The sequence below is a fragment of the Zosterops lateralis genome (genome assembly GCF_965231275.1).
Source record: "Zosterops lateralis genome assembly, chromosome: 33".
Classification (NCBI taxonomy): Eukaryota; Metazoa; Chordata; class Aves; order Passeriformes; family Zosteropidae; genus Zosterops; species Zosterops lateralis.
Genome location: NC_139793.1, coordinates 4556125 through 4575955, shown reverse-complemented (window position 1 = coordinate 4575955; position 19831 = coordinate 4556125). Strand labels below are relative to the sequence as shown.

Below are 19831 nucleotides of genomic sequence, written 5' to 3'. Positions count from 1 at the left end.
CACGCCGGGACAAAGCCAAAGCCAAGGCCCCGGCGCGGCCCGGGAGCTCCGGAGCGCTCGGAGCCGCCGCTTCACCGCCCTTTTCTCCTCTGCAGGCGCCGCTAAAGGACGGGGAGCACCGCGGGACCGCGCCGGAACCGGATGGGGCGATTTTATACTGTATATTGTTAATAAATGACTCTGAACAACTTGGATCTCGTGTGTTCTTTCAATAGCGGCGTGTCCCGGGGTGAGGGCGGGGATTTCCCGTCCCTTTCCCGGGGCTGGAGCCGCTCCGTGACCCCGGTCCCGACGCTCGGGGGGGTCCGGCCTTGACTCGAGGGCCGGCGGGTCCTCCGGGCCACTTCTCTATGGTCCCGGTAGGGCGGAGGGGGCTTCCGGTATTTCCAGCCGCTTCTCTATGGTTCAGGAGGATTTCCGGTCCCCAGCCGCTCTCTATGGTTCCGGTACAGGGGATTTCCGGTCCCCCAGCCGCTCTCTATGGTTCCGGTAGAGGGCGGGATTTCCGGTCTTCCAGCCGCTCCATATGGTCGCGGTAGGGCAGGAGGATTTCCGGTCCTCCACCCGCTCTCTGTGGTCCCCGTGGGCCGGAGCGGCCCCGGAAGCGGCGGCTCAGGGCGGGCGATGGCGCTGGATCGGCGGTGGCCGTTGGCGCTTTTCCGCGGCGCGGTCCCGGTGGCGCTGGGGCTGCTCTTCTGGGTGGCGATGGCGGGCGGGGAGCAGCAGCGGCACCAGACGCTGCAGGTACGGGGGACAAGGGGACGGCGGGGAGGCCCCGGAAAGGGGAACCGGCGGTGACCGCTCGTTGTTCCCGGTGCAGCAGGGGCAGCCCGAGGCGGATCCCACCCAGCGGCGGCGCCACAACGAGCTGCTGATGGCGGCGCTGCGAGAGGCGGCCGAGACCGACGAGAACGTGGCGCAGCGGCAGGTGCCGTGGCGGAAGTGACGTCAGCACCGGGAGCCCACCGAGAGTCCCGTCCCGGTGACCCGCCGTTCCCCCGGAACCACCAGCGCCGGCCGCGGTTGCGCATCGAACTCTTTATCGCGTTTTCCACCCGGACATTTATAAACCTCGGACATTTCCGGTGTCGTTTCCGGTTCCGCCATGTCGGCGCGGGGCGCGGAGGCCGCACCGGGCGCGGGGTCGGTGCCGGTTTCGGTGCCCGGTCCCGGTTCGGCCCCGCCGCGGCCGCTGTTCGGGGGCTGCTGGAGCTGCCGGTTCCTCAGCGGGGCGGGGCTGCTCATGGCCGCGGTCTGGGTGTACCAGGGCCCGCGGAACCTCATGAGAAAAGGGATCCCCCCGTCCATGGGCGCCATCGCCCAGATGTGCTTCGCCGCCGGTGAGGGGCGGGAAAATCGGGGGGAAAAACGGGGATAAACCCCGGGGATAACGGGGATAAACCCCTGAGGGGGCCTTTGGGGGTCTCTGGGGTGACTCTGCCCCTCTCTCCGCAGGTTTGGGGGGGTTTGGAGGGTCTTTGGGGGGGTTTGGGGTGACCTTGCCCCGTTCCTGCAGCTTTGGGGGATTTCGGGGTCTTTGGGGGGTTATGGGGGATCTTTGGGGGGGTCTCTGGGGTGACTCTGCCCCCTCCGCGCAGGTTTGGGAGTTTAGGGTTTTTTTTGGGATGACTCTGCCCCTGTCCCCACAAGTTTGGGGTCTTTGGGGAGTTCTGGGGGGTCTTTGAGGGGTTTTGGGGGGGGTGTTTGGGGTGACTCTGCCCCCCTCATCGTAGGTCTGGAGGTTTTGGGACAGGTTTGGGGGTGTCTTTGAGTGGTTTTGGGGAGTCTGTGGGGTGTTTTTGGGGTCTCTGGGGTGACTTTGCCCCTGTCCCCACAGGTCTGGGGGCTCTTTGGGGGGTGTTTTGGGCTCTCAGGGGTGACTGAGCCCCCTCCCCACAGGTCTTGGGGGTCTTTGGGGTGGTTTTTGGGGGTTTTGGGGTGATTTTAGCCTTGTCCCCGCAGGTCTGGGCGCCTGGGGCATCGTCATCCTCGCCGACCCCGTGGGGACGTGGCGCCGCCGGGAGCCCTGAGGGGGAACAAACCCCAAAACTTTGGATTTTGGGGCGGGGGGAACACGGGACAAAACAAAACTCGGCTCCATTTGGGTTTTTTGGGGTTTATTGGGGGGTTTTGGGGGTCCTCAGCTCCCCTCCTTCTTGGCCACGATGACGACGGCGGAGGGAACCAGCCCTGGGGGGAAAGGGAAAGGATGAAACGGATGAAACCCCCAAAATCACCCAAAACCCTCCCCCAGAAAATTCCGAATCCTCTCAGGATCCCCCAAAAATCTCTGGGAATTGCTCAGATCTAAACGACCCCCAGAAATCCCTCCTGGACCCCAAAAAAATCCCTCAGGGACCCTCCAAACCCCCTCAGGGACTCCCAAAGCCCTTTGAGGACCCCCTGAAACCTCTCAGGGATTCTCCAAACCCACCCCAAGCTCCCCAAACCCCCTCAAGGACCCTCTAAACCCCCTCAGGGACCCCCCAAACTCCCTCAGGGACCCCCTAAACACCATCAGGGCCCCCCCAAACCCCCTAAACCCTCTTAGAGACCCCCCAAACTCCCTTAAGGACACCCAAAGTCCTTTGGGGATCCCCCAAACCCACCCCAAACTCCCCAAAGCCCCTTTAGGGACCCTTTAAACCCCCTCAAAGTCCCCCCAAATCAACCATGAGCTCCTCTAAACCCCCTCAAGGACCCCCCAAATCCCCTCAAGCCCCCCCAAACCCCCTCAAAGACCCTCCCCAGTCCCCCCGTGCTGACCCAGCTCCTGCAGGGGTTTCTCCATGTCCTCCTCGGTGAAGAGGCGCCGGGGAAAGGCCGTGCGGAGGCTGAAGGGCTCGGGGGGGCTCCCAGAGCCCCCGGTTTCCCCGGTTTGGCCCCGGTGCAGCTCCACAAAGAGCCTGACGGCCGCCAGGGGCTCCCGGGGCTGGAAGCTCTGGGTGAGGGAGCGCCCGTCGGGCAGACGGACCTGGGGGGGATAGAGGCTCAGAGAGGCACAAAAAATGCCCCAAAATGCCCAAAAACCCACCCGGGGATCACCCAAAAAACAGCCTAAATTCCCTAAAAAGCTCTCAAGAATCCCACCAAAAATTCCCTTAAAAAAGCCCCCAAAATCATCCAGTGATTCCCAAAAGACACCCCCAAAAAAACCCCAAAAATTCCCTAAAAACCCCCAAAAACCATTTGGGGATCCCCAAAAAATTCCTTAAAAAACCCTTCAAGGATCTCCCAAAAACTACTCAAAAAATCATCAGGGATCCTCCAAAAAACACCCAAAATTCTCTAAAAAAAAAATACCCCAAATACTCCTCCAAAACCATCCAGGGATCCCCAAAAATTCCCTAAAAAACCCCAGGGATCTCCCAAAAACCATCCAAAAACCCCCCCCCAGGGACCCCCCCAAAAATTCCCCAAAAAACACCCCCAAAAACACCTGGGGATCCCCCAAAAAACACCCCAGAATTCCCTTAAAAAAACCCAAAGATCCCCCAAAAACCATCCAACCCCCCCCCCCAAACCATCCAGCGATCCCCAACTCCCTGCCAAAAAAAACCCACAAAAAACACCCCCCAAAAAACCCCCAAAGCCCTTTGGGACCCCCCCAAAGCCCCAAACCCCACCTGGATGCGGCACTGGTCGTATTCCCGCGGCGCCGGCGGCTCCTGGGGGGGAACTGGGGACGGTTCTGGGGCAACTGGGGCAAACTGGGGAGGGAAATGGGGAATTTGTGGGGGCTGGATCCCCTAAAGTGTGTCCAGGGGATCCCCAAATCCCTCAAGATCCCCCCAAATCCTTTAGAATCCCCCCAAATCCCTCAGGACTCCCCTCAGATCCCTCAAGATCTCCCCAAATCCTTCAGGGTCTCCCCAAATCCCTCAAGATTTTCCTCAAATCCCTCAAGATTTTCCTCAAATCCCTCAGAATTCCCCCCAATTCCCTCAGGAATGTTCCACCCTCACCCTCTGCGCTCGCTCCGCCTTGTCCCGCTCGATCTTCTCCTTCACCCTCTGCCTGTGGGAACAGGTTTAGGGGGGTCTGTGAAATTCCAGGGGGTTTTGAGGGGTTTTTTTTGGGGCTCTCCAAAATCTCCCCATTACCACCATTTTTTGTGAGGGCCCGGCCCATAAAATCCCAATTTTGGGATTTCGCACAAATTTTTAGGGTTTCTCAGGAGGTTCCGGGGTGTCCTTTGGGTTCGGTGTTGGGATTTTGAAGTTCTTTTGACTTTTTTAGGGGGTTTTGAGGGGGTTTTGTTTCTTTTTCCCGCCATTTTTTCTGAGGGACCCACCGCCATCATGGCGCCCCCTGACGGCTGGGAGCGCTCAGTGTCGTAAAGTTTTTATGGAAAAAAAATCCCGGGTGGGTTTTGGATTTTCCCACAAATTTTTGGAGTTTCTCGGGTGTCCCCCGGCTTTTGTGATGGGATTTTGAGGTTCCTCAGACTTTTTTTCGGGGTTTTGAGGGGGATTTCACTTGTCCCGCCATTTTTTGTGAGGGCAGCCATTGCCAGCACGGCGCCCCCTGGCGGCCGAGAGCGCTCAGTGTCATAAAGTTTATGGAAAAAAATTCCTGGGTGGGATTTGGGATTTCCCCGCAAACTTTTGGGGTTTTCTCAGGAGATTCTGGGGTGTCCTTTGGGTTTGGTGATGAGATTTTGACGTTTTTGAGGTTGTTTTTTAGGTTTTTGATTATTTTTCCCGCCATTTTTCCTGAGGGCCGCTCCCGCCGTTGTGGCGCCCCCTGGCGGCCGGGAGGACCCACCAGCTCCTCCTGATGTTTTTTTTCTGGAGGAGGAAAATTCCTGATGGGGAAAATTTTGAGGACTTTTAAAAAAAACTTTCAGGTTTTTTTTTGTTTTTGTGATATTGGACCTGGCAGCTCGTTCCTCGGCCCTGTCCCGGCGCCGCTCCTCGGCCGCCCGGCGCCGCTCCTCGTCCCGCCGCCATTCCCGGAGCTTGGAGAGTTCCTGCCCCCGGCGGCGCCGCTCCCGCTCCTGCCCTGCCTCTGTCAGCAGCCTAAAATCCAAGATTGGGGTAAAAACATCCCAAAATCCTCCTTTGAACCTTTAAACCATCAATTATCCCTCCCATGGATCCCAAATGTGGGGGGTCATTGAGGTCCTGCTCCTGCCCTGCCTCTGTCAGCAGCCTGAAACCCAATATTTGGGTAAAATATCCCAAAATCCTGCTCTGAACCTTCAAACCATTGATTGTCCCTCCCATGGACCCCAAAATCCTGGAGTATATCCCAAAATACTGAGGAAAATCCCAAATTTCTTGGGTAAATCCCAAATCCTGGGGGTTGTTGAGCTCTTGTTCCTGTCCCGCCTCTGTCAGGAGCCTGAAAACCTGAAATTTGGGGTAAAACATCCCAAAAATCCCCCTCTGAACCTCTAAATTTTGAGAGAATCCCCCAAACCGCCCCTGAAATCAAAAATCCTGGGGAAAAAAAGCATCTACAACCCAAAAATTCCTCCTTTAAACCCCCAAAATTCCCCTTTAAATCCCCCAAATTTCCCTACAAACCACCAAATTTCCCCATAACCCTAAATTTCCCCCTTGAACCTCAAAAATTCCTCCCTTGAACCCCCAAATTCCCCTTTAAATCCCAAAAATTTCCCTCCAAACCCCCAATTTCCTTTTTGACCTCCCAAAATCTCCCCTCAAACCCCCCAAAAACCTCCAAAATTTCCCCCTGAATCCCCAAATTCCCCCCAAAAACCCCCAAATTTTCCCCCGAACTCCAAATTTCGCCCCCCAACCCCCGAATTTTGACCCCAAAATTCACTTTTGTGTCTCGTCCTCCTCGGGGGGCGCCCGGGCCCCCTGCAAAATCGAGGTCAGGGCCCCCAAATCCGAGGGGAGGTCGAGCTCGGGGTCCGAGTCGGGATCGTCCTCGTGGGCCACGAGCCTGGGGGGCCAAAAATCACCAAAGGGACCCCAAAAACCCATCAGGGGGGCCCAAAAATCATCAGGGGGAATCCAAAATCATCAGGGAAAGAAATTTGGGGGTCCCAAAGAGGTTTTTTGGGGTCCCAAAAAGGGCTTTGGGGATCCTGGGGCGGTTTTTGGGGGTCCCAGGGGGGATTTGGGGGGTCCCAGGGGGTTTGGGTGGCCCCAGGGCGGATTTTGGGGGTGCCATGGTGATTTTGGGGGGTTCTGGGCAGGTTTTGGACGTCCTGGGGGGGGGTTTTCAGGGTCCCGGGGGGTTTTGGGGGGTCCCGGGGTGGGTTTTGGGGGATATTTTGGGGTCCGGGGCAGTTTTGGGGTTCCAAGGAGGCTTTTATGGGTCCCTGAGGGGATTTTGGGGGTCCCGGGGCCGTTCTGGGGGTCCCGAGGCAGTTTTTGGGTGTCCCTGGGCCGGTTTTGGGTGTCCCGAGGCGGGTTTTGGGTGTCCCGGGGCCGTTTTTAGCGGGTTTTGGGTGTCCCGGGGCCGTTTTTGGGGCTCCCCGCCCTCACCAGTCCATGGCCGGTTCCACCCCGCGGTTCCCGGTCAGCGCCAGCGCCTTCGCCCTGCGGGACCGGGGCGATCACCGGGGGGCTCCGAACCCTTTCGGGAACCCCCCAAACTCCCGTTCCCGATCCCGGCCCTTCCCTTTTCCCTCCCGGTCCCTCCGCCATCTCCCCCCCGGAGGCCTCTCCCGTTACCGGAGCCCCCCCAGACCCCTTCCCCAGTGTCCCCGGGCTGTCCCGGGGGTGTCCCCGCGCTCCCGGAGCCCTCACGCTCGGCGGGCACCGAATCCCATTTCCAGCAGCGCCTCCAGCGCCCGCCCGGGCCCGGCCCCGCTCTCCGCCGCCATCATGGCCTCGCACGGGAGGGGCGGGGCCACGGCAGGGGGCGGGGCTACGGCAGGACGGCGGCCGGGAAGGGACAAAGTGTGGCGCCAGGACAAAATCGAGATGGGCGTGGCTATGAGAATGAGGCGGGGCTACGTGAGGACGGCGGCCGGGAAGGGACAAAATGCGACGCGAGGACAAAATCGCCTCGAGAGACCTCAAGATACCCCAAAAAAGGCCCAACAATTTTAAATTTGGGATAAAATTTTTTCATTGGGAGAGGGAAATTGGGGGTTTGGGGGGGTTGAGGTGGTTTTGGAGGTTTTTGAGGGGTTGAGGGGGTTTTGGGGGAAATTTGGGAAATTTTGGGAGATTTGGGGGGGAAATTTGAGGAGGATTTTTTTTTGAAAATTTGGGGGAATTTTGGAGGAAATTTGGGGGGTTTTGGGGGGAACTTTGGGGAATTTATTTGGGAAATTTGAGGAAAATTTGGGGGGAATTTGGGGGATTTTTTTGGGGAAATTTTTGGGATTTTGGAGGAAAATTTGGGGGATTTTGGGGAGGATTTGAGGAGGATTTTGGGGGGTCCCGCCTCCTTTCCCCTCCCCCCACATCCCAAATCAAACCAAACTCATTTTTTGTGGTGATTTTGGGGGGGAGGGGCCGAAGCCTTTATTGAGACCCCCCCAAATTGCGGGGGGGGCGGGGTGGGGGAGGGGCTCAGGAACTGGAGCAGAGGAGGCGCTGCCGGGGGGAGGGGCCGTCCGCGGGGTGGGGGAGGGGCGTGGGGGACACCCCCTCCTCCTCCTGCCCCTCCCCCTCCTCTTCTTCCTCCTCTTCCTCCTGCCCCTCCCCCTCCTTGGGGGCGGGGCTGAGCAGGGGCGGCTCTGGGGGGTGGGGGAGGGGCCGTCAGGACCCCCAGACCCAAATTTTGGCCCCTCCCCCACCCACATTTGGCCCCTCCCCCACCCCAAATCGGGTCCACCCCCCCAAATTTGGGCCCCTCCCCCCACATTTGTGCCCCTCCCCCAAACTTGGGCCCCTCCCCCCACCCACATTTGGGCCCCTCCCCCCAGGACAGAATTTTGGGGTTTTTTTGGGGGTCCTGCCCCTCCCCCACCTGGGCTGGGCTCGGAGGTTCCCACATTTTCGGGCTCTTCGGGATTTTTGGGGGAGGCTGAAAGATCTGGGGGTGGGGGGAGGGGAGAAAATCACCTGGGAAACCACAAAAAATCCCCCCAAGGTCCCTCCAACCCTCCCCAAAATGTCCCCAAAACCAACCCCGAAATCTCTCCCAAATCTCCTCAAAATCCTCCCCAAAATCCCCCAAAATCTTCCAAAAAACCCTCCTGAAAATCCCCCCAAACTCCCTCAAAATCCCTCCCAAAATATCCCAAAAATTCCACGAAAATTTCCCCTAAAATCCTCCCCAAAATTCCCCTAAATCGCCTCAAAATTCTCCCCAAAGTTCCCCAAAATCCTCACCAAAATCCCTCCCAAATCTTCCAAAAAACCACCTTAAAAATCTCCCAAAAATCTTCCAAAAATCCCCCAAATCCCCCCAAGAATCCCCCAAAATCCCCAAATCTTCCCAAATTCCCTCAAATTTCCCCCAAATTCCCCCAAATCCTCACCTGTCCCCTCCCCCTCCTCGGCGGCTCCTCCCCGGCGCTGCTCCTGTGGGGTGGGGGAGGGGCTCAGGTGAGTGAATCGCTCAGGTGAGGGAGCCCCTCCCCCACCCCGCCCCTCCCCCACCCCCGCGCTCACCTGGGCGGGGCGGGGCCGGCCCGGGCCCCTCCCCCACTGCAGGTACCCCCCGAGGAGCAGCAGCGACAGCAGCGCCCAATTCCCGGCCACGCCCAGAACGGCTGAGGTGAGCGGGAAGTGATAGAGGAGATACCTGGACAGGTGAGATACAGGTGTGATACAGGTGTGATATGGGGACAGGGACAGGTGTGACACAGGGACAGCAGAGCCCAATTCCCGGCCACGCCCAGAACCGCTGAGGTGAGCGGGAAATGGTACAGGAGACACCTGGGCAGGTGTGATACAGGTGAGAGACAGGTGAGACACAGATGTGACATTACAGGTGTGACACAGGTGTGTGACACAGGCACAGGTTTGGGGTCTGTAGGGGTCAGGGTTGGGCTCAGAGCCAGGTGTGACTCTCACCTGAGCCCACTGAAATGTCCCAGGCACACCTGTGACTCACCTGAGCCCACTGAAATGTCTCAGGTACACCCATAACTCACCTGACCCCAGTGAAGTGGGGCAAGGTCAGGTTTGGGGGGTCTCTCAGGGAGGGTCAGGGGTCAGTTTTGGGGTGTCAGGGACAGGTGTGGGGTCAGTTTTGGGGTGTCCCAGGTGTGACTCACCTGAGCCCACTGAAATGCCTCAGACACACCTGTAACTCACCTGAGGCCGCTGAAATGCCTCAGACACACCTGTAACTCACCTGAGCCCACTGAAATGCCTCAGACACACCTGTAACTCACCTGAGGCCGCTGAAATGCCTCAGACACACCTGTAACTCACCTGAGGCCACTGAAATGCCTCAGACACACCTGTAACTCACCTGAGGCCACTGAAATGCGCGTCCACGCGCAGCCGGGCCCCGTAGAGCTGCACCCGCCGGCTCCGGATCTCCACAAATGCCCCCAGGGTCGGCGTGTACTGGGGGGACGGGGGGGTCAGGGACCCAAAACAGCCCAAAACCCACCTGGGACTCCCCAAAACCCACCTGGGACACCCCAAAACCCACCTGGGACCCCCCCAAAACCCACCCGAGATGCCAAAACACCTCAAAACACCCCAAAACCCACCTGGGACCCTCCAAAACCCACGTGGGACCCCTCAAAACACCCCAAAATCCAGCTGGGACCCCCCCAAAACCCCTTTTAGAACACCCTGAGACCCCTAAAACCCCTTTTAGGACCCCCCAAAAACCCACAGGGTCCTCCCTGTATCTCCCCATCAGCTCCAGCTCCAGGCTCTGGGGCCAGTGGGACCCCCCAAAACCCTTTTAAAGGCCCCAAAACCCCTTTTAAGGACCCCAAAACCCCTTTTAGAACCTCCTGGGAGCCCCCAGACCCCATTTAGGACCCCCCAGAGACTCACGGGGTCCTCCCTGTACCTCCCCAGCAGCTCCAGCTCCAGGCTCTGGCTCTGCTCGGCGAAGCCGCTCAGGAGGAGCCCGGCAAAGGTGACGGTGTGGAGGGCCCTGAGCAGGCGGGAGCGGTAGTGGAGCATGGCCTGGGGGAAATGAGATAAAAACACCAAAATTGATCCAAAAACATACCCAAATCCACTGAAAATCCACCCAAAATTAACCCCAAATCCATCTAAATTCACTCAAAATACACCCAAAACACTCAGGGCCCTGAGCAGGCGGGAGCTGTAGTGCAGCATGGCCTGGGGGAATGGGCCAAAAATGGGGGAATTTAACCCAAAATCCACCCCAAATTCACTCAAAATTCATCCAAATCCACCCCGGACTTCCCCCCAAATCCCCCCAAATGCCCCCAAACCCCTGTGTCCCCTCTGTCCCCCTGTTGTCCCCCATGGTGTCCCCATGTCCCATTAATGTCCCCTCTGTCCCCTCACCGCTCTCTCGGCCCAGGCCAGGGCCTGTCCTGTGTGTCCCCTCAGTGTCCCCATGTCCCCCATGGTGTCCCCAATGTCCCCCCTGTCCCCTCACCGCTCTCTCGGCCCGGGCCAGGGCCTGTCCTCCATTGTCCCCCCATGTCCCCTGTGTGTCCCCATGTCCCCTGTGTCCCCCTGTCCCCTCATTGTCCCCTCATTGTCCCCTCACCGCTCTCTCGGCCCGGGCCAGAGCCTGTCCCCCATTGTCCCCAGTGGTGTCCCCATGTCCCCCCAATGTCCCCTCATGCCCCACTGATGTCCCCATTGTCCCCAATGTCCCCCCTGTCCCCTCACCGCTCTCTCGGCCCGGGCCAGGGCCTGTCCTCCATTGTCCCCCCATGTCCCCATGTCCCCTGTGTGTCCCCATGTCCCCTGTGTCCCCCTGTCCCCTCATTGTCCCCTCATTGTCCCCTCACCGCTCTCTCGGCCCGGGCCAGAGCCTGTCCCCCATTGTCCCCAGTGTCCCCAATGTCCCCCATGGTGTCCCCAATGTCCCCCATGTCCCCCATGGTGTCCCCAATGTCCCCCCTGTCCCCTCACCGCTCTCTCGGCCCGGGCCAGGGCCCGTCCCCCGTCCCCATAAACCGTCAGGGCCACCATGAACATCCCGAGCTCGCGGTTCACCGGGGACTCCGGGAGCTCCAGCTCCAGGGACAGCCGGTACTGCTGACCATAGAGGAGAACCTGAGACAGGTGAGAGACACACCTGAGACAGGTGAGACACACCTGAGATACACCTGGGGACACCTGAGATACACCTGGGGACATGTGAGATACACCTGGGGACACAGCTCCAGGGACAGCCGGTACTGCTGACCGTAGAGTAATACCTGAGACAGGTGAGACAGGTGAGATAGATACACCTGGGACAGGTGAGATAGATACACCTGGGGACACCTGGGATACACCTGGGGACACAGCTCCAGGGACAGCCGGTACTGCTGACCATAGAGGAGCACCTGGACAGGTGAGAGACACACCTGGACAGGTGAGATACACCTGAGATACACCTGGGACACCTGAGATACACCTGGGGACACAGCTCCAGGGACAGCCGGTACTGCTGACCATAGAGGAGCACCTGGACAGGTGAGAGACACACCTGGACAGGTGAGATACACCTGAGATACACCTGGGACAGGTGAAATACACCTGGGATACACCTGGGGACATGTGAGATACACCTGGTACTGCTGCCTGTAGAGGAGTACCTGGACAGGTGAGAGACACACCTGGGCAGGTGAGACACACCTGAAACACCTGAGACACCTGGGGACACACCTGGGGACACCTGGGACACCCCTGGGGACAAGCAAGACACATCTGAGACACCTGGGGACACACCTGGGGCAGTTTTGGGGACACTTGAGACAGGTGAGACACACCTGGAGGACACCTGGAGACACACCTGGGGACAACTAGGACACACCTGGACACACTTAGGGGCACCTGGGGACACACCTGGCATAGGTTTGGGGACACTTGGGACAGGTGAGACACACCTGGGAACACCTGGGATACACCTGGGACACACTCAGGACAGGTGAGACACACCTGGACACCCCTGGACACACCTGGCACAGGTGTGGGGCAGCCCCATTTTCTGAGGTGACTCCAGGCCCCTCCCCAGCCCCAAACCCTGGATATTTTGGGGACACTTTGGGGTCCCTCCCCTGCCCCAAACCCCCCAGATTTGGGAATTTCGGGACCTTCTCGCGGTGCTCCCCCAGCAGGGACACGTTGGCCGAGGGGAAGGAGCAGAGCTCGGGCCCGGGGGGGTCACAGTCCGACCTGGGGGGGCAAAAATGGGGGTCAGGGGGGGCAAAAAACACCAAAAACACCCAAAAAATCTACCTGGACACAGCTGGAACCCTCCAAAGCCTCCCAAAAACCCTCCTGGACACACCTGGACACATCTGAACTCCCCAAACCCCCTCCTAGTCACACCTGGTCACACCTGGGCACACCTGAGCCCTCCCACCTCCCCCCAAAACCCCTCCTGATGACACCTGGGCACACCTGAGCTCCTCCTGGACACACCTGGATCCCCAAAAACCCATCCTGGGCATACCTGGAGCCCCTTGAACCCCTCCCAGACACACCTGAGCCCCCTCCAACTCCTCCAGGCACACCTGAACACACCTGGACACACCTGAACCCTCCCAAAAACCCCCCAAAACCCCTCCTGAACACACCTGGATCCCCAAAAACCCATCTTAGATTCCCCCAACCCCTTCCTGGGCACACCTGGACACACCTGGACACACCTGAGCCCCCCCCAAACTCCTCCCAGACACACCTGGACACACCTGAATGCCCCCCCAAACGCCCCAAAACCCTCCCAGCACCCCCCCAAATCCCCCAAACCCCCTCCCGGTCCCCCCTGAGCCGTGACTCACCTGAAGGCCAGGTGCAGGGGCCGCAGCACGGCGGCCGAGGGCAGGTAGGCCCAGTAGAAGGAGCCGTAGAGGAAAAGGGCGGCCCAGAGCAGCAGCAGCGCCAGGCTCAGCCCCAGCGCCCCCCGCAGCAGCGCCCGCCGCGCCCCCCGCCCCACCTGAGCCCCCCAGAGGAGCAGCGCGGGGGGAGGGGCCGCGCCCGGAGACATCGCGGGGGGAGGGGCGGGGCCGGGGGGGGATCCCCATGGGCTGTGGGGGAGGGGAGGGGTTAGAGAGGGGGAGGGGAGGGGGAACCCCCCCCATGGGCTGGGGGGGAGGGGAGGGGAGGAGGGGAGAGGTGAAGGGGGAGGGGGAGGGGGAGGGGAGGAGACACTCCCCCTCCCCGGGGGGAGATGGCGAAATCCCCGTCTCGAAATTCCCTCCCCCCCACCCAAAAATTTCAACTTTAATCCAGAAATTCCCAGCCAAAAAATCCCAACCCCGATCCCAAAATTCCCATCCCGAAATTCCCCCCCCGATCCAAAAATTCTCCCTTTCCCTGATCCCAAAATTCCCTCCCTGAATCCCAAAATTCCTCCCCCCCGATCCCAAAAATTCCCCAAAAATCCCCCCCAAAATTTCCAAAAAAATCCCCCCAAAACTCACAAAAATTCCCCAAAAAATCCCCCCCAAAATCCAAAAAAAATCCCCCCAGAAATCCCCCAAAAATCCCCCCAAAAAATCCTCCCAAAATCCCAAAAAAAACCACAAAAAAATCCCCAAAAAATCCCAAAAAATCCCCAAAAATTCCGAAATTTGAGGTGAAAAATCCCAAAAAAAATTCGAAGGATTTTTTTTTAATTTTTGAGGATTTTTACCCCCAAAATTTTCCCCTTGACCCCAAAATTTGGTCGAAATTCCCAATTTTTCCCCAAATTTGGGGGGAATTTGGGGATTTTGGGGGTCCCGAAAGGATTTGGGAAATCCTCGAGAAGATTTTTTAGGAATTTCGAGTAAATTTTGGGAAATTTAAGAAGATTTGGGGGGTCCCGAATGCGATTTTTGCGTCTTTTGGAGCAACTTTTTTAAATTTTGGGATCCCGAAAGAAATTTGGGGATCCCAAATGGGGTTTTTTGGTGTTTAGAGCCCAATTTTTAAAGATTTTAAGAATCCCGGAGGAGTTTTGAGGGTCCTCGAGGAAATTTTAGGGCAAATTTTGGGTTTTCCGAGAGAATTTTCGGGGTCCCGCAGAAATTTCTGAGGCGATTTTGGTGGATTTTCACCTCCCCGGTTGGTTCTAAGGGGTTTCCGAGGCTCCTGAATTCGATTCTGATGGTTTTTAGGGCGAATTTTGGCGTTTTGGGGTGGATTTTTGGGGTAAATTTGGGTTTTTTTGGGGCTCCTACCGAGAACCGGCGCCTCCCGCTTCCCGCCACGCCCTGGCCACGCCCCCCGCGCTTCCACTTCCGGGTTTAAGCCCCGCCCACGTGTCACCTCATTTGTCAATCCGTGGTTAGCCACGCCCCCATACCACGCCCACTGACCAATCACAAATCATTATCCACGCCCCAAACCACGCCCACCCTCATTGACCCCCGCCCCCAGCCCCGCCCACTGCGGCCCCGCCGGGCCCCGCCCCGTTTCCATGGCAACAAAGGGGGGCTGGGGGGATTTTTTTGGGATTTTTTGGGGGGAATTTGGGGGGTTTTTGGGGGTCTCGGGTGGGATTTGGGGTTTTTGAGGGGTCTGGGGGGGTCCTTGAGGGGGTTTTGGGGGTCCCTGAGGGGATTTGGGGGTCATTGAGGAGGTGGGCGGGGCCAATTGGGGGTTTTGGGGAGGATTTTGGGGATTTTTGGGGAATTTTTGGGCAATTTTGGGGCATTTTGGGGGATTTTGGGGCAATTTGGGGAATTTTGAGGGTCCTGGTTGGGATAAAAATTTGTGGGCGGGGCTTCCCTAAACCCCCACCCCTCCCCCACTTTCCCCCCCATTTTTTTGGGGGTGGGGGAGGGGCACAACTTTTACCCCCCAGAAATTGAAAAGGGGAGGGGAAAACCCGGGTGGGGGGAGGAGAAATGGGCGTGGCCAAGTGACCGCACCCAATTAGGCCACGCCCCTTCAGGCCACGCCCCCTTTGAGCATCCCCGGCACCGCAGCGGCTCCGGCACAGGTGGGGGAGGGGCGGGGGGGTTTTTGGGGGGTTTTGGGGTGGGGGAGGGGCGAATTTTGGGGGGTCCCGGGTGGGGGAAATGGAGGGAAAAAAATAAAAAAAACCCGGGAATTTTTTGGGGGATTTTTGGGGGAGAAAAAGGGGGGGATGGGGGAGGGTGGGGGCGGATTTTGGGGTTTTTTTTGGGATTTTGGGGGATTTTGGGGGGATTAGGATGAGAGAGGAGGATTTTGGGGGATTTTTGGGGTCCTGGCTTGATTTTGGGGATTTTGGGGGATATTTTGGAGGATTTTGGGAGGATTTGGGGAGATTTTGGGGAAAAAAGGGGGGATGGAGGAGGATGGGGGGGGGATTTTGGGGGGATTTTTGGGGTCCGGGGGGGATTTGGGGGAATTTTGGGGGGGATCAGGATGAAGGGGGGGGATTTGGGGTTTGGGGAGGGGGATTTGGGGGGATTTTTGGGAGCCTGGAGGGATTTTGGAGAATTTTGGGGAATTTTGGGGGATTTTGGGGGGAAAATCGGGGGGATGGGGGAGGGTGGGGGCAGATTTGGGGGATTTCTTTGGGATTTTTGGGAGGATTTGGGAGGATTTTGGGGGATCAGGAGGAGGGGGGGCGGATTTGGGGGAGATTTTGGAGGAATTTTTGGGATCTGTGGGGGATTTTGGGGCTATTTGGGGTCCTGGGTGGATTTTTAGGTGAATTTTTGGGGATTTTTGGGGGGGTTTGGATGGAGGGGGGGATTTGGGGGGGTTTGGGGATTTTTTGGGTGAATTTTTGGGGCATTTTGGGGCATTTTGGGGTCTCGGGGTGGATTTTGAGGAGAATTTTGAGCTCCAGGGCTGGATTTGGGATGAAAATTGGGATTTTCAGGGCTGAAATTTGGGATTTTTGGGGCAGATTTCGCCTGGAATTTTGGTGTTTAGGGGAAGAACTCTGGGGAGGGAAATTCTGTTATTTGGAGGGAATTTGGGGCGTTTAATTATTCATTTTGGAGGATTTAATTTCCATTAATTTACTTAATTTATTTGATGTTTTGTGGGGGGTTTTGGGGAAGGTCTCAAATTTCAGTTTGGGGGGGAGACAATTTCTTTTATTTGAGGGGAAAAATGTTATTTTTTAATGGAGAAACTCCATTTTGAGGGATTTTTAAAATTTTATTTCCATTTTTAATGGGATTTTCACGGTTTTTTTTTAATTTTATTTTTTCGGGTTTTTTTATTTTTGGGGGGAATTTTTTTTTTTTTTGGGATTTTATATTTTCGGGGTCCCCCCTCAGCCCCCCATGAAGGGAGAGCCCCCCCCCAGCAGCACCTTGAGCGTGGGCCAGGCCCGGAAAATGGTGGAGCAGCTGAAGATCGAGGCCAGTCTGGGCCGGGTCAAGGTCTGGGGGGCAAAATTTGGGGATTTTGGGGTTAAAAATGGGGATTGGGAAGATTTAAATGGGGTTTGGGGTGGGGGGAAATTGGATTTGGGGAAGTAAAAATGGGCTGGGGGGGGATTTAAATGGGATTTTGGGGGATTGAAAAATTTTGGGGGGTTGAACATGGAAATTTGGGGGAAAAAAATGGGATTTGGGGGGGAAAAAATTGGATTTGGGCGGTTAAAAATGGGGTCTAGGGGGATTTAAATGGGATTAAAAATATTGGGGGGATGAAAATGGAAATTTTGGGGAATTTAAATGGGGTTTGGGGGTTAAGAATGGGATCTGGGGGGATTGAAAAATATTTTTGGGATTTCCAGGTGTGCTTTTTGGGGTTTCTGACCCTGTTTTTAGTGGGTTTGACCCCATTTTTGGGGGTTTTGACCCCATTTTTGGGGTTCCCGGGGGGGTTTTTGGGGGTTTTTGACACTGTTTATGGGGTTTTCTGAACTTTATGACCCCATTTTTAGTGATTTTTGACCCCGTTTTTGGTGGGTTTGACCCCATTTTGAGGTTTTTTATCCCATTTTCGTGGGTTTGACCCCGTTTTTGGGGTTCCAGGTGTGTTTTTTGGTGCTTCCAACCCCATTTTAGGGGCTTTTTGGGGTTTCTGACTCTGTTTTTTGCAGTTTTCACCCCATTTTCAGGTTTTTTGACCCCATTTCTCCCGTCTCAGGTGTCGAAGGCGGCGGCGGAGCTGCTGAGTTACTGCGAGGCTCACGCCTGCGAGGACCCTCTGCTCACCCCCGTCCCCACCTCGGAAAACCCTTTTCGCGAGAAGAAATTCTTCTGTGCCCTCCTTTGATCCCCAAAAAATTTAATTTTGGGAGACCCCCCACCCCCCTCTCACATTTGGGGTCCCCCCCAGGGAAATTTCGGGTCGTTTCACCCCCAGAAATGAGGCAGGAAATGAGGGGGGTGGGGAGAATTTGGGGTTTTACCCTAAAAAATTTGCGACCCCTCCCAAAAAATAAAAGTCCCGGTTTAGAATTTTGGGGGGTTTTGAGGGGTTTTTTTGGGGGTTTCACCCCAAAAAGGGTTTGAGGATGAGCCCAAAGAAGGTTCTGGAATTGAGGGAAGGGGAGACACCCCCTAAAATCACCCCCAAATCACTAAAATCACCCCCAAATTCACCTTTTTTCCCCAAAAAAATTCAGGACACCCCCAAAAATTCACCTCCCACCCCCAATTCTGGGGGTTCCCCTCCCCCCCTCAGCACTGACCCCTCCCCCACCCCAAATTTCAGCTGGGGGGGTGGTTAAAGGGGGGGTTTTCTCCAATTTTTGGGGTTTTCCCCCCTAAATAAACACCTGGAGGCACAAACGGGGCCTGGGGCTGGTTTTGGGGGTCCCCAAAAAATGGGATTTGGGGAGGGGGGAGGGGATTTGGGGTGGGGGGATGGGGGGGGAGGAGGAAAAAAGGGGATTTGGGGGAAAAGGGAGGAATTTGGGGTCTGGGAGGAAAAGGGGGGAAGAGGAAGGAGGAGAAAGGGGAAGCAAAGGGGAGGAAGAAGAAAGAAAAAGGAGGAAGAAAAAGAAATGAGGAAGAGGAAAGAAAAGAGGAAGAGGAAGAAGAAAAGGGGAAGAAGAGGAAGAAAAAATGAGGAAGAAGAAGGAAAAGGGGAGGAAAAGCTCCCTGAGCCCCCCCCAAAGCCCCACAGCCAAGATGGCGGCGCCCACACCCAAAATGGCCGCCGTGACACCCCCGGGCCGCCCCAAGATGGCGCCTCCCGCACTCAAAATGGCGGCGGGAGCAACAAGCGACCCTCCGGGGGGTGTGTGTTGCTGGCGGCGCCCCTCCCCCACACCGGAGCCCCTCCCCCATCCCGGGATCTCCCAAAAAGCCCCGTGGGGGGATGGGGGGAGGGGAAACCCCTCCGTTAATTAATTCTCGTTAATTAAATTCCCGCCCGCGTCATCAGCGGCCGCCCCAAGATGGCGGCGCCCGGGACCCGCCCCAAAATGGCGGCGCCCTCCCGGTTTCCATGGCAACCCCAGGCCCGAGGCCTCGAAAACGGAAATAAAATTAATTAAATCTTTAATTACCGGAATTAATTTATTATTCGCGAGCTTCTCTTTTATCCCTTTAAGCCCCAAGATCGTGTTTAACCCCCTAAAACCGGGTTTTAACTCAAAAACCGGACCCGGATTTGGGTAAAGTCCCAAAATCAGCACCAGGAGTTTAAACTCCAAAATTTCTCTAAATTGGATTTAAATCCCTCTAAATTCACTTTTAATCCTCCCTCGATTTAATTTTAAACTTCCCAAGTCGGTTTTAACCTTCCCGAGCTCATTTTAACCCCCCCTGGGGCGAGATTTTATACCCAACTTCAGCCTCACCCAAAAATCCAATTTTAACCCCCAAAACTCAAATTTAAACCCGATTTTAACCCCCCAAATCCAATTTTAACCCCCAAACTCGATTTTGACCCTGATTTAAACTCCAAATCTGATTTTAATTCCAATTTTCAACCCCCAAACTCGATTTTAACCCCCAAATCAAATTTTCAACCCCCAAACTCGATTTTAACCCCCAAATCCAATTTTAATCCGGATTAAACTCCCCAAACTTCATTTAAAATCAAATGTTTAACCCCCAAATTCCATTTTAAACCATTTTAACCCCCAAAAATCCAATTTAAAACCCAATTTTAACCCCCAAATCCGATTCTAAACCCTGTTTTACCCCCAAACTTGGTTTTAATCCCATTTTTAACCCCCAAACTCCATTTTACCCCAATTTTTAACCCCTAAATTCGATTTTAATTCCCAAAATCGATTTTAACCCCCAAAAATCTGATTTTAAACCCAAATTTTAACCCCCAAACTGGATTTTATCCCTCCCAAATCCAATTTTTCACCCTTTTTCCCCCCACAAAGGTGACCCGAGGCCTCCCTTGGGCTCAAAGCGAATTTTTATTTTCTCTAAAAAGGGTCAAAACCCGCCCGGAGCGGCCGCGGGGGGAGGGGCGGGGGGGGAGGGGCCACGGCGGAATTTCGGGGATTTTTATTTTATTTTTTTAATGATTTTTAAATTTTTTTTTTTTACTCAAAAAAAAAGGAGAAAAAAAAAAAGGGGGTAAAACCCGGTGGGGGGAGGGGCTGGGAAAGGATCCCCCAGAACCAAAAATGGGGAAAAAAAAGGGATTTTTTTTATTATTTTTAAATGGATTTTGTGGGGTTTGTTTTTATTTGAAAAAGGACACGAAAAGTTGGTTTTTTCCCGCCCCAAAAATCCCAAATTTTGGGGATTTTTTGGGTTTTTTTGGGGGGTTTTTAACATGTTGAGGGATGGGAAAAGGGGGGGGAGGGGGAAAAGGGAGGAAAATTCCCCAAAATGCCCAAAAATAATGAAAAAAAATCTCCCAAAGAACGAATTTTTAAAAGAAAAAAAGCCCTTAAAATAAAATAATAAAAAATTCCCAAATTCTCCCTGAAA

At 55.8% G+C, this 19831-nt stretch overlaps 5 protein-coding genes across 5 annotated transcripts; 3 read left to right on the top strand and 2 right to left on the bottom strand.

Moving 5' to 3' along the window:
• The first annotated feature begins 495 nt into the window (after positions 1–495).
• UQCC3 (ubiquinol-cytochrome c reductase complex assembly factor 3) lies at positions 496–1083 on the top strand. Its single transcript, XM_083881405.1, has 2 exons — positions 496–744; positions 821–1083. Exons 1-2 carry the CDS (start codon positions 625–627, stop codon positions 944–946), a joined length of 246 nt encoding a protein of 81 aa, XP_083737531.1. The 5' UTR covers positions 496–624; the 3' UTR covers positions 947–1083.
• DMAC1 (distal membrane arm assembly component 1) lies at positions 974–2090 on the top strand. The gene is made up of 2 exons (XM_083881404.1): positions 974–1340; positions 1963–2090. Exons 1-2 carry the CDS (start codon positions 1106–1108, stop codon positions 2028–2030), a joined length of 303 nt encoding a protein of 100 aa, XP_083737530.1. The 5' UTR covers positions 974–1105; the 3' UTR covers positions 2031–2090.
• Positions 2085–6805, bottom strand: UBXN1 (UBX domain protein 1; the record flags this gene model as incomplete). The annotated part of the gene is made up of 8 exons (XM_083881403.1): positions 2085–2190; positions 2767–2974; positions 3627–3710; positions 3966–4017; positions 4878–5021; positions 5794–5916; positions 6465–6518; positions 6729–6805. 8 exons carry the CDS (start codon positions 6803–6805, stop codon positions 2141–2143), a joined length of 792 nt encoding a protein of 263 aa, XP_083737529.1. The 3' UTR covers positions 2085–2140.
• Positions 6806–7319: 514 nt separating this feature from the next.
• Positions 7320–13029, bottom strand: BSCL2 (BSCL2 lipid droplet biogenesis associated, seipin; the record flags this gene model as incomplete). The annotated part of the gene is made up of 10 exons (XM_083881341.1): positions 7320–7669; positions 7903–7968; positions 8417–8459; positions 8550–8682; positions 9358–9455; positions 9900–10034; positions 10965–11150; positions 11183–11254; positions 12134–12215; positions 12824–13029. 10 exons carry the CDS (start codon positions 13027–13029, stop codon positions 7503–7505), a joined length of 1188 nt encoding a protein of 395 aa, XP_083737467.1. The 3' UTR covers positions 7320–7502.
• Positions 9927–17642, top strand: GNG3 (G protein subunit gamma 3). Its single transcript, XM_083881409.1, has 4 exons — positions 9927–9984; positions 14908–14970; positions 16250–16354; positions 17070–17642. Exons 3-4 carry the CDS (start codon positions 16256–16258, stop codon positions 17196–17198), a joined length of 228 nt encoding a protein of 75 aa, XP_083737535.1. The 5' UTR covers positions 9927–9984; positions 14908–14970; positions 16250–16255; the 3' UTR covers positions 17199–17642.
• Positions 17643–19831: the final 2189 nt, after the last annotated feature.

Bases quoted from the DNA above. Each gene is read 5' to 3' on its own strand.
- UQCC3 (XM_083881405.1), top strand. From the start codon at position 625: ATGGCGCTGGATCGGCGGTGGCCGTTGGCGCTTTTCCGCGGCGCGGTC. The intron at 745-820 runs GTACGGGGGACA...TTCCCGGTGCAG, and splicing joins AGCGGCACCAGACGCTGCAG to CAGGGGCAGCCCGAGGCGGA.
- GNG3 (XM_083881409.1), top strand. From the start codon at position 16,256: ATGAAGGGAGAGCCCCCCCCCAGCAGCACCTTGAGCGTGGGCCAGGCC. The intron at 16,355-17,069 runs GTCTGGGGGGCA...CTCCCGTCTCAG, and splicing joins CCAGTCTGGGCCGGGTCAAG to GTGTCGAAGGCGGCGGCGGA.
- DMAC1 (XM_083881404.1), top strand. From the start codon at position 1,106: ATGTCGGCGCGGGGCGCGGAGGCCGCACCGGGCGCGGGGTCGGTGCCG. The intron at 1,341-1,962 runs GTGAGGGGCGGG...TTGTCCCCGCAG, and splicing joins CCAGATGTGCTTCGCCGCCG to GTCTGGGCGCCTGGGGCATC.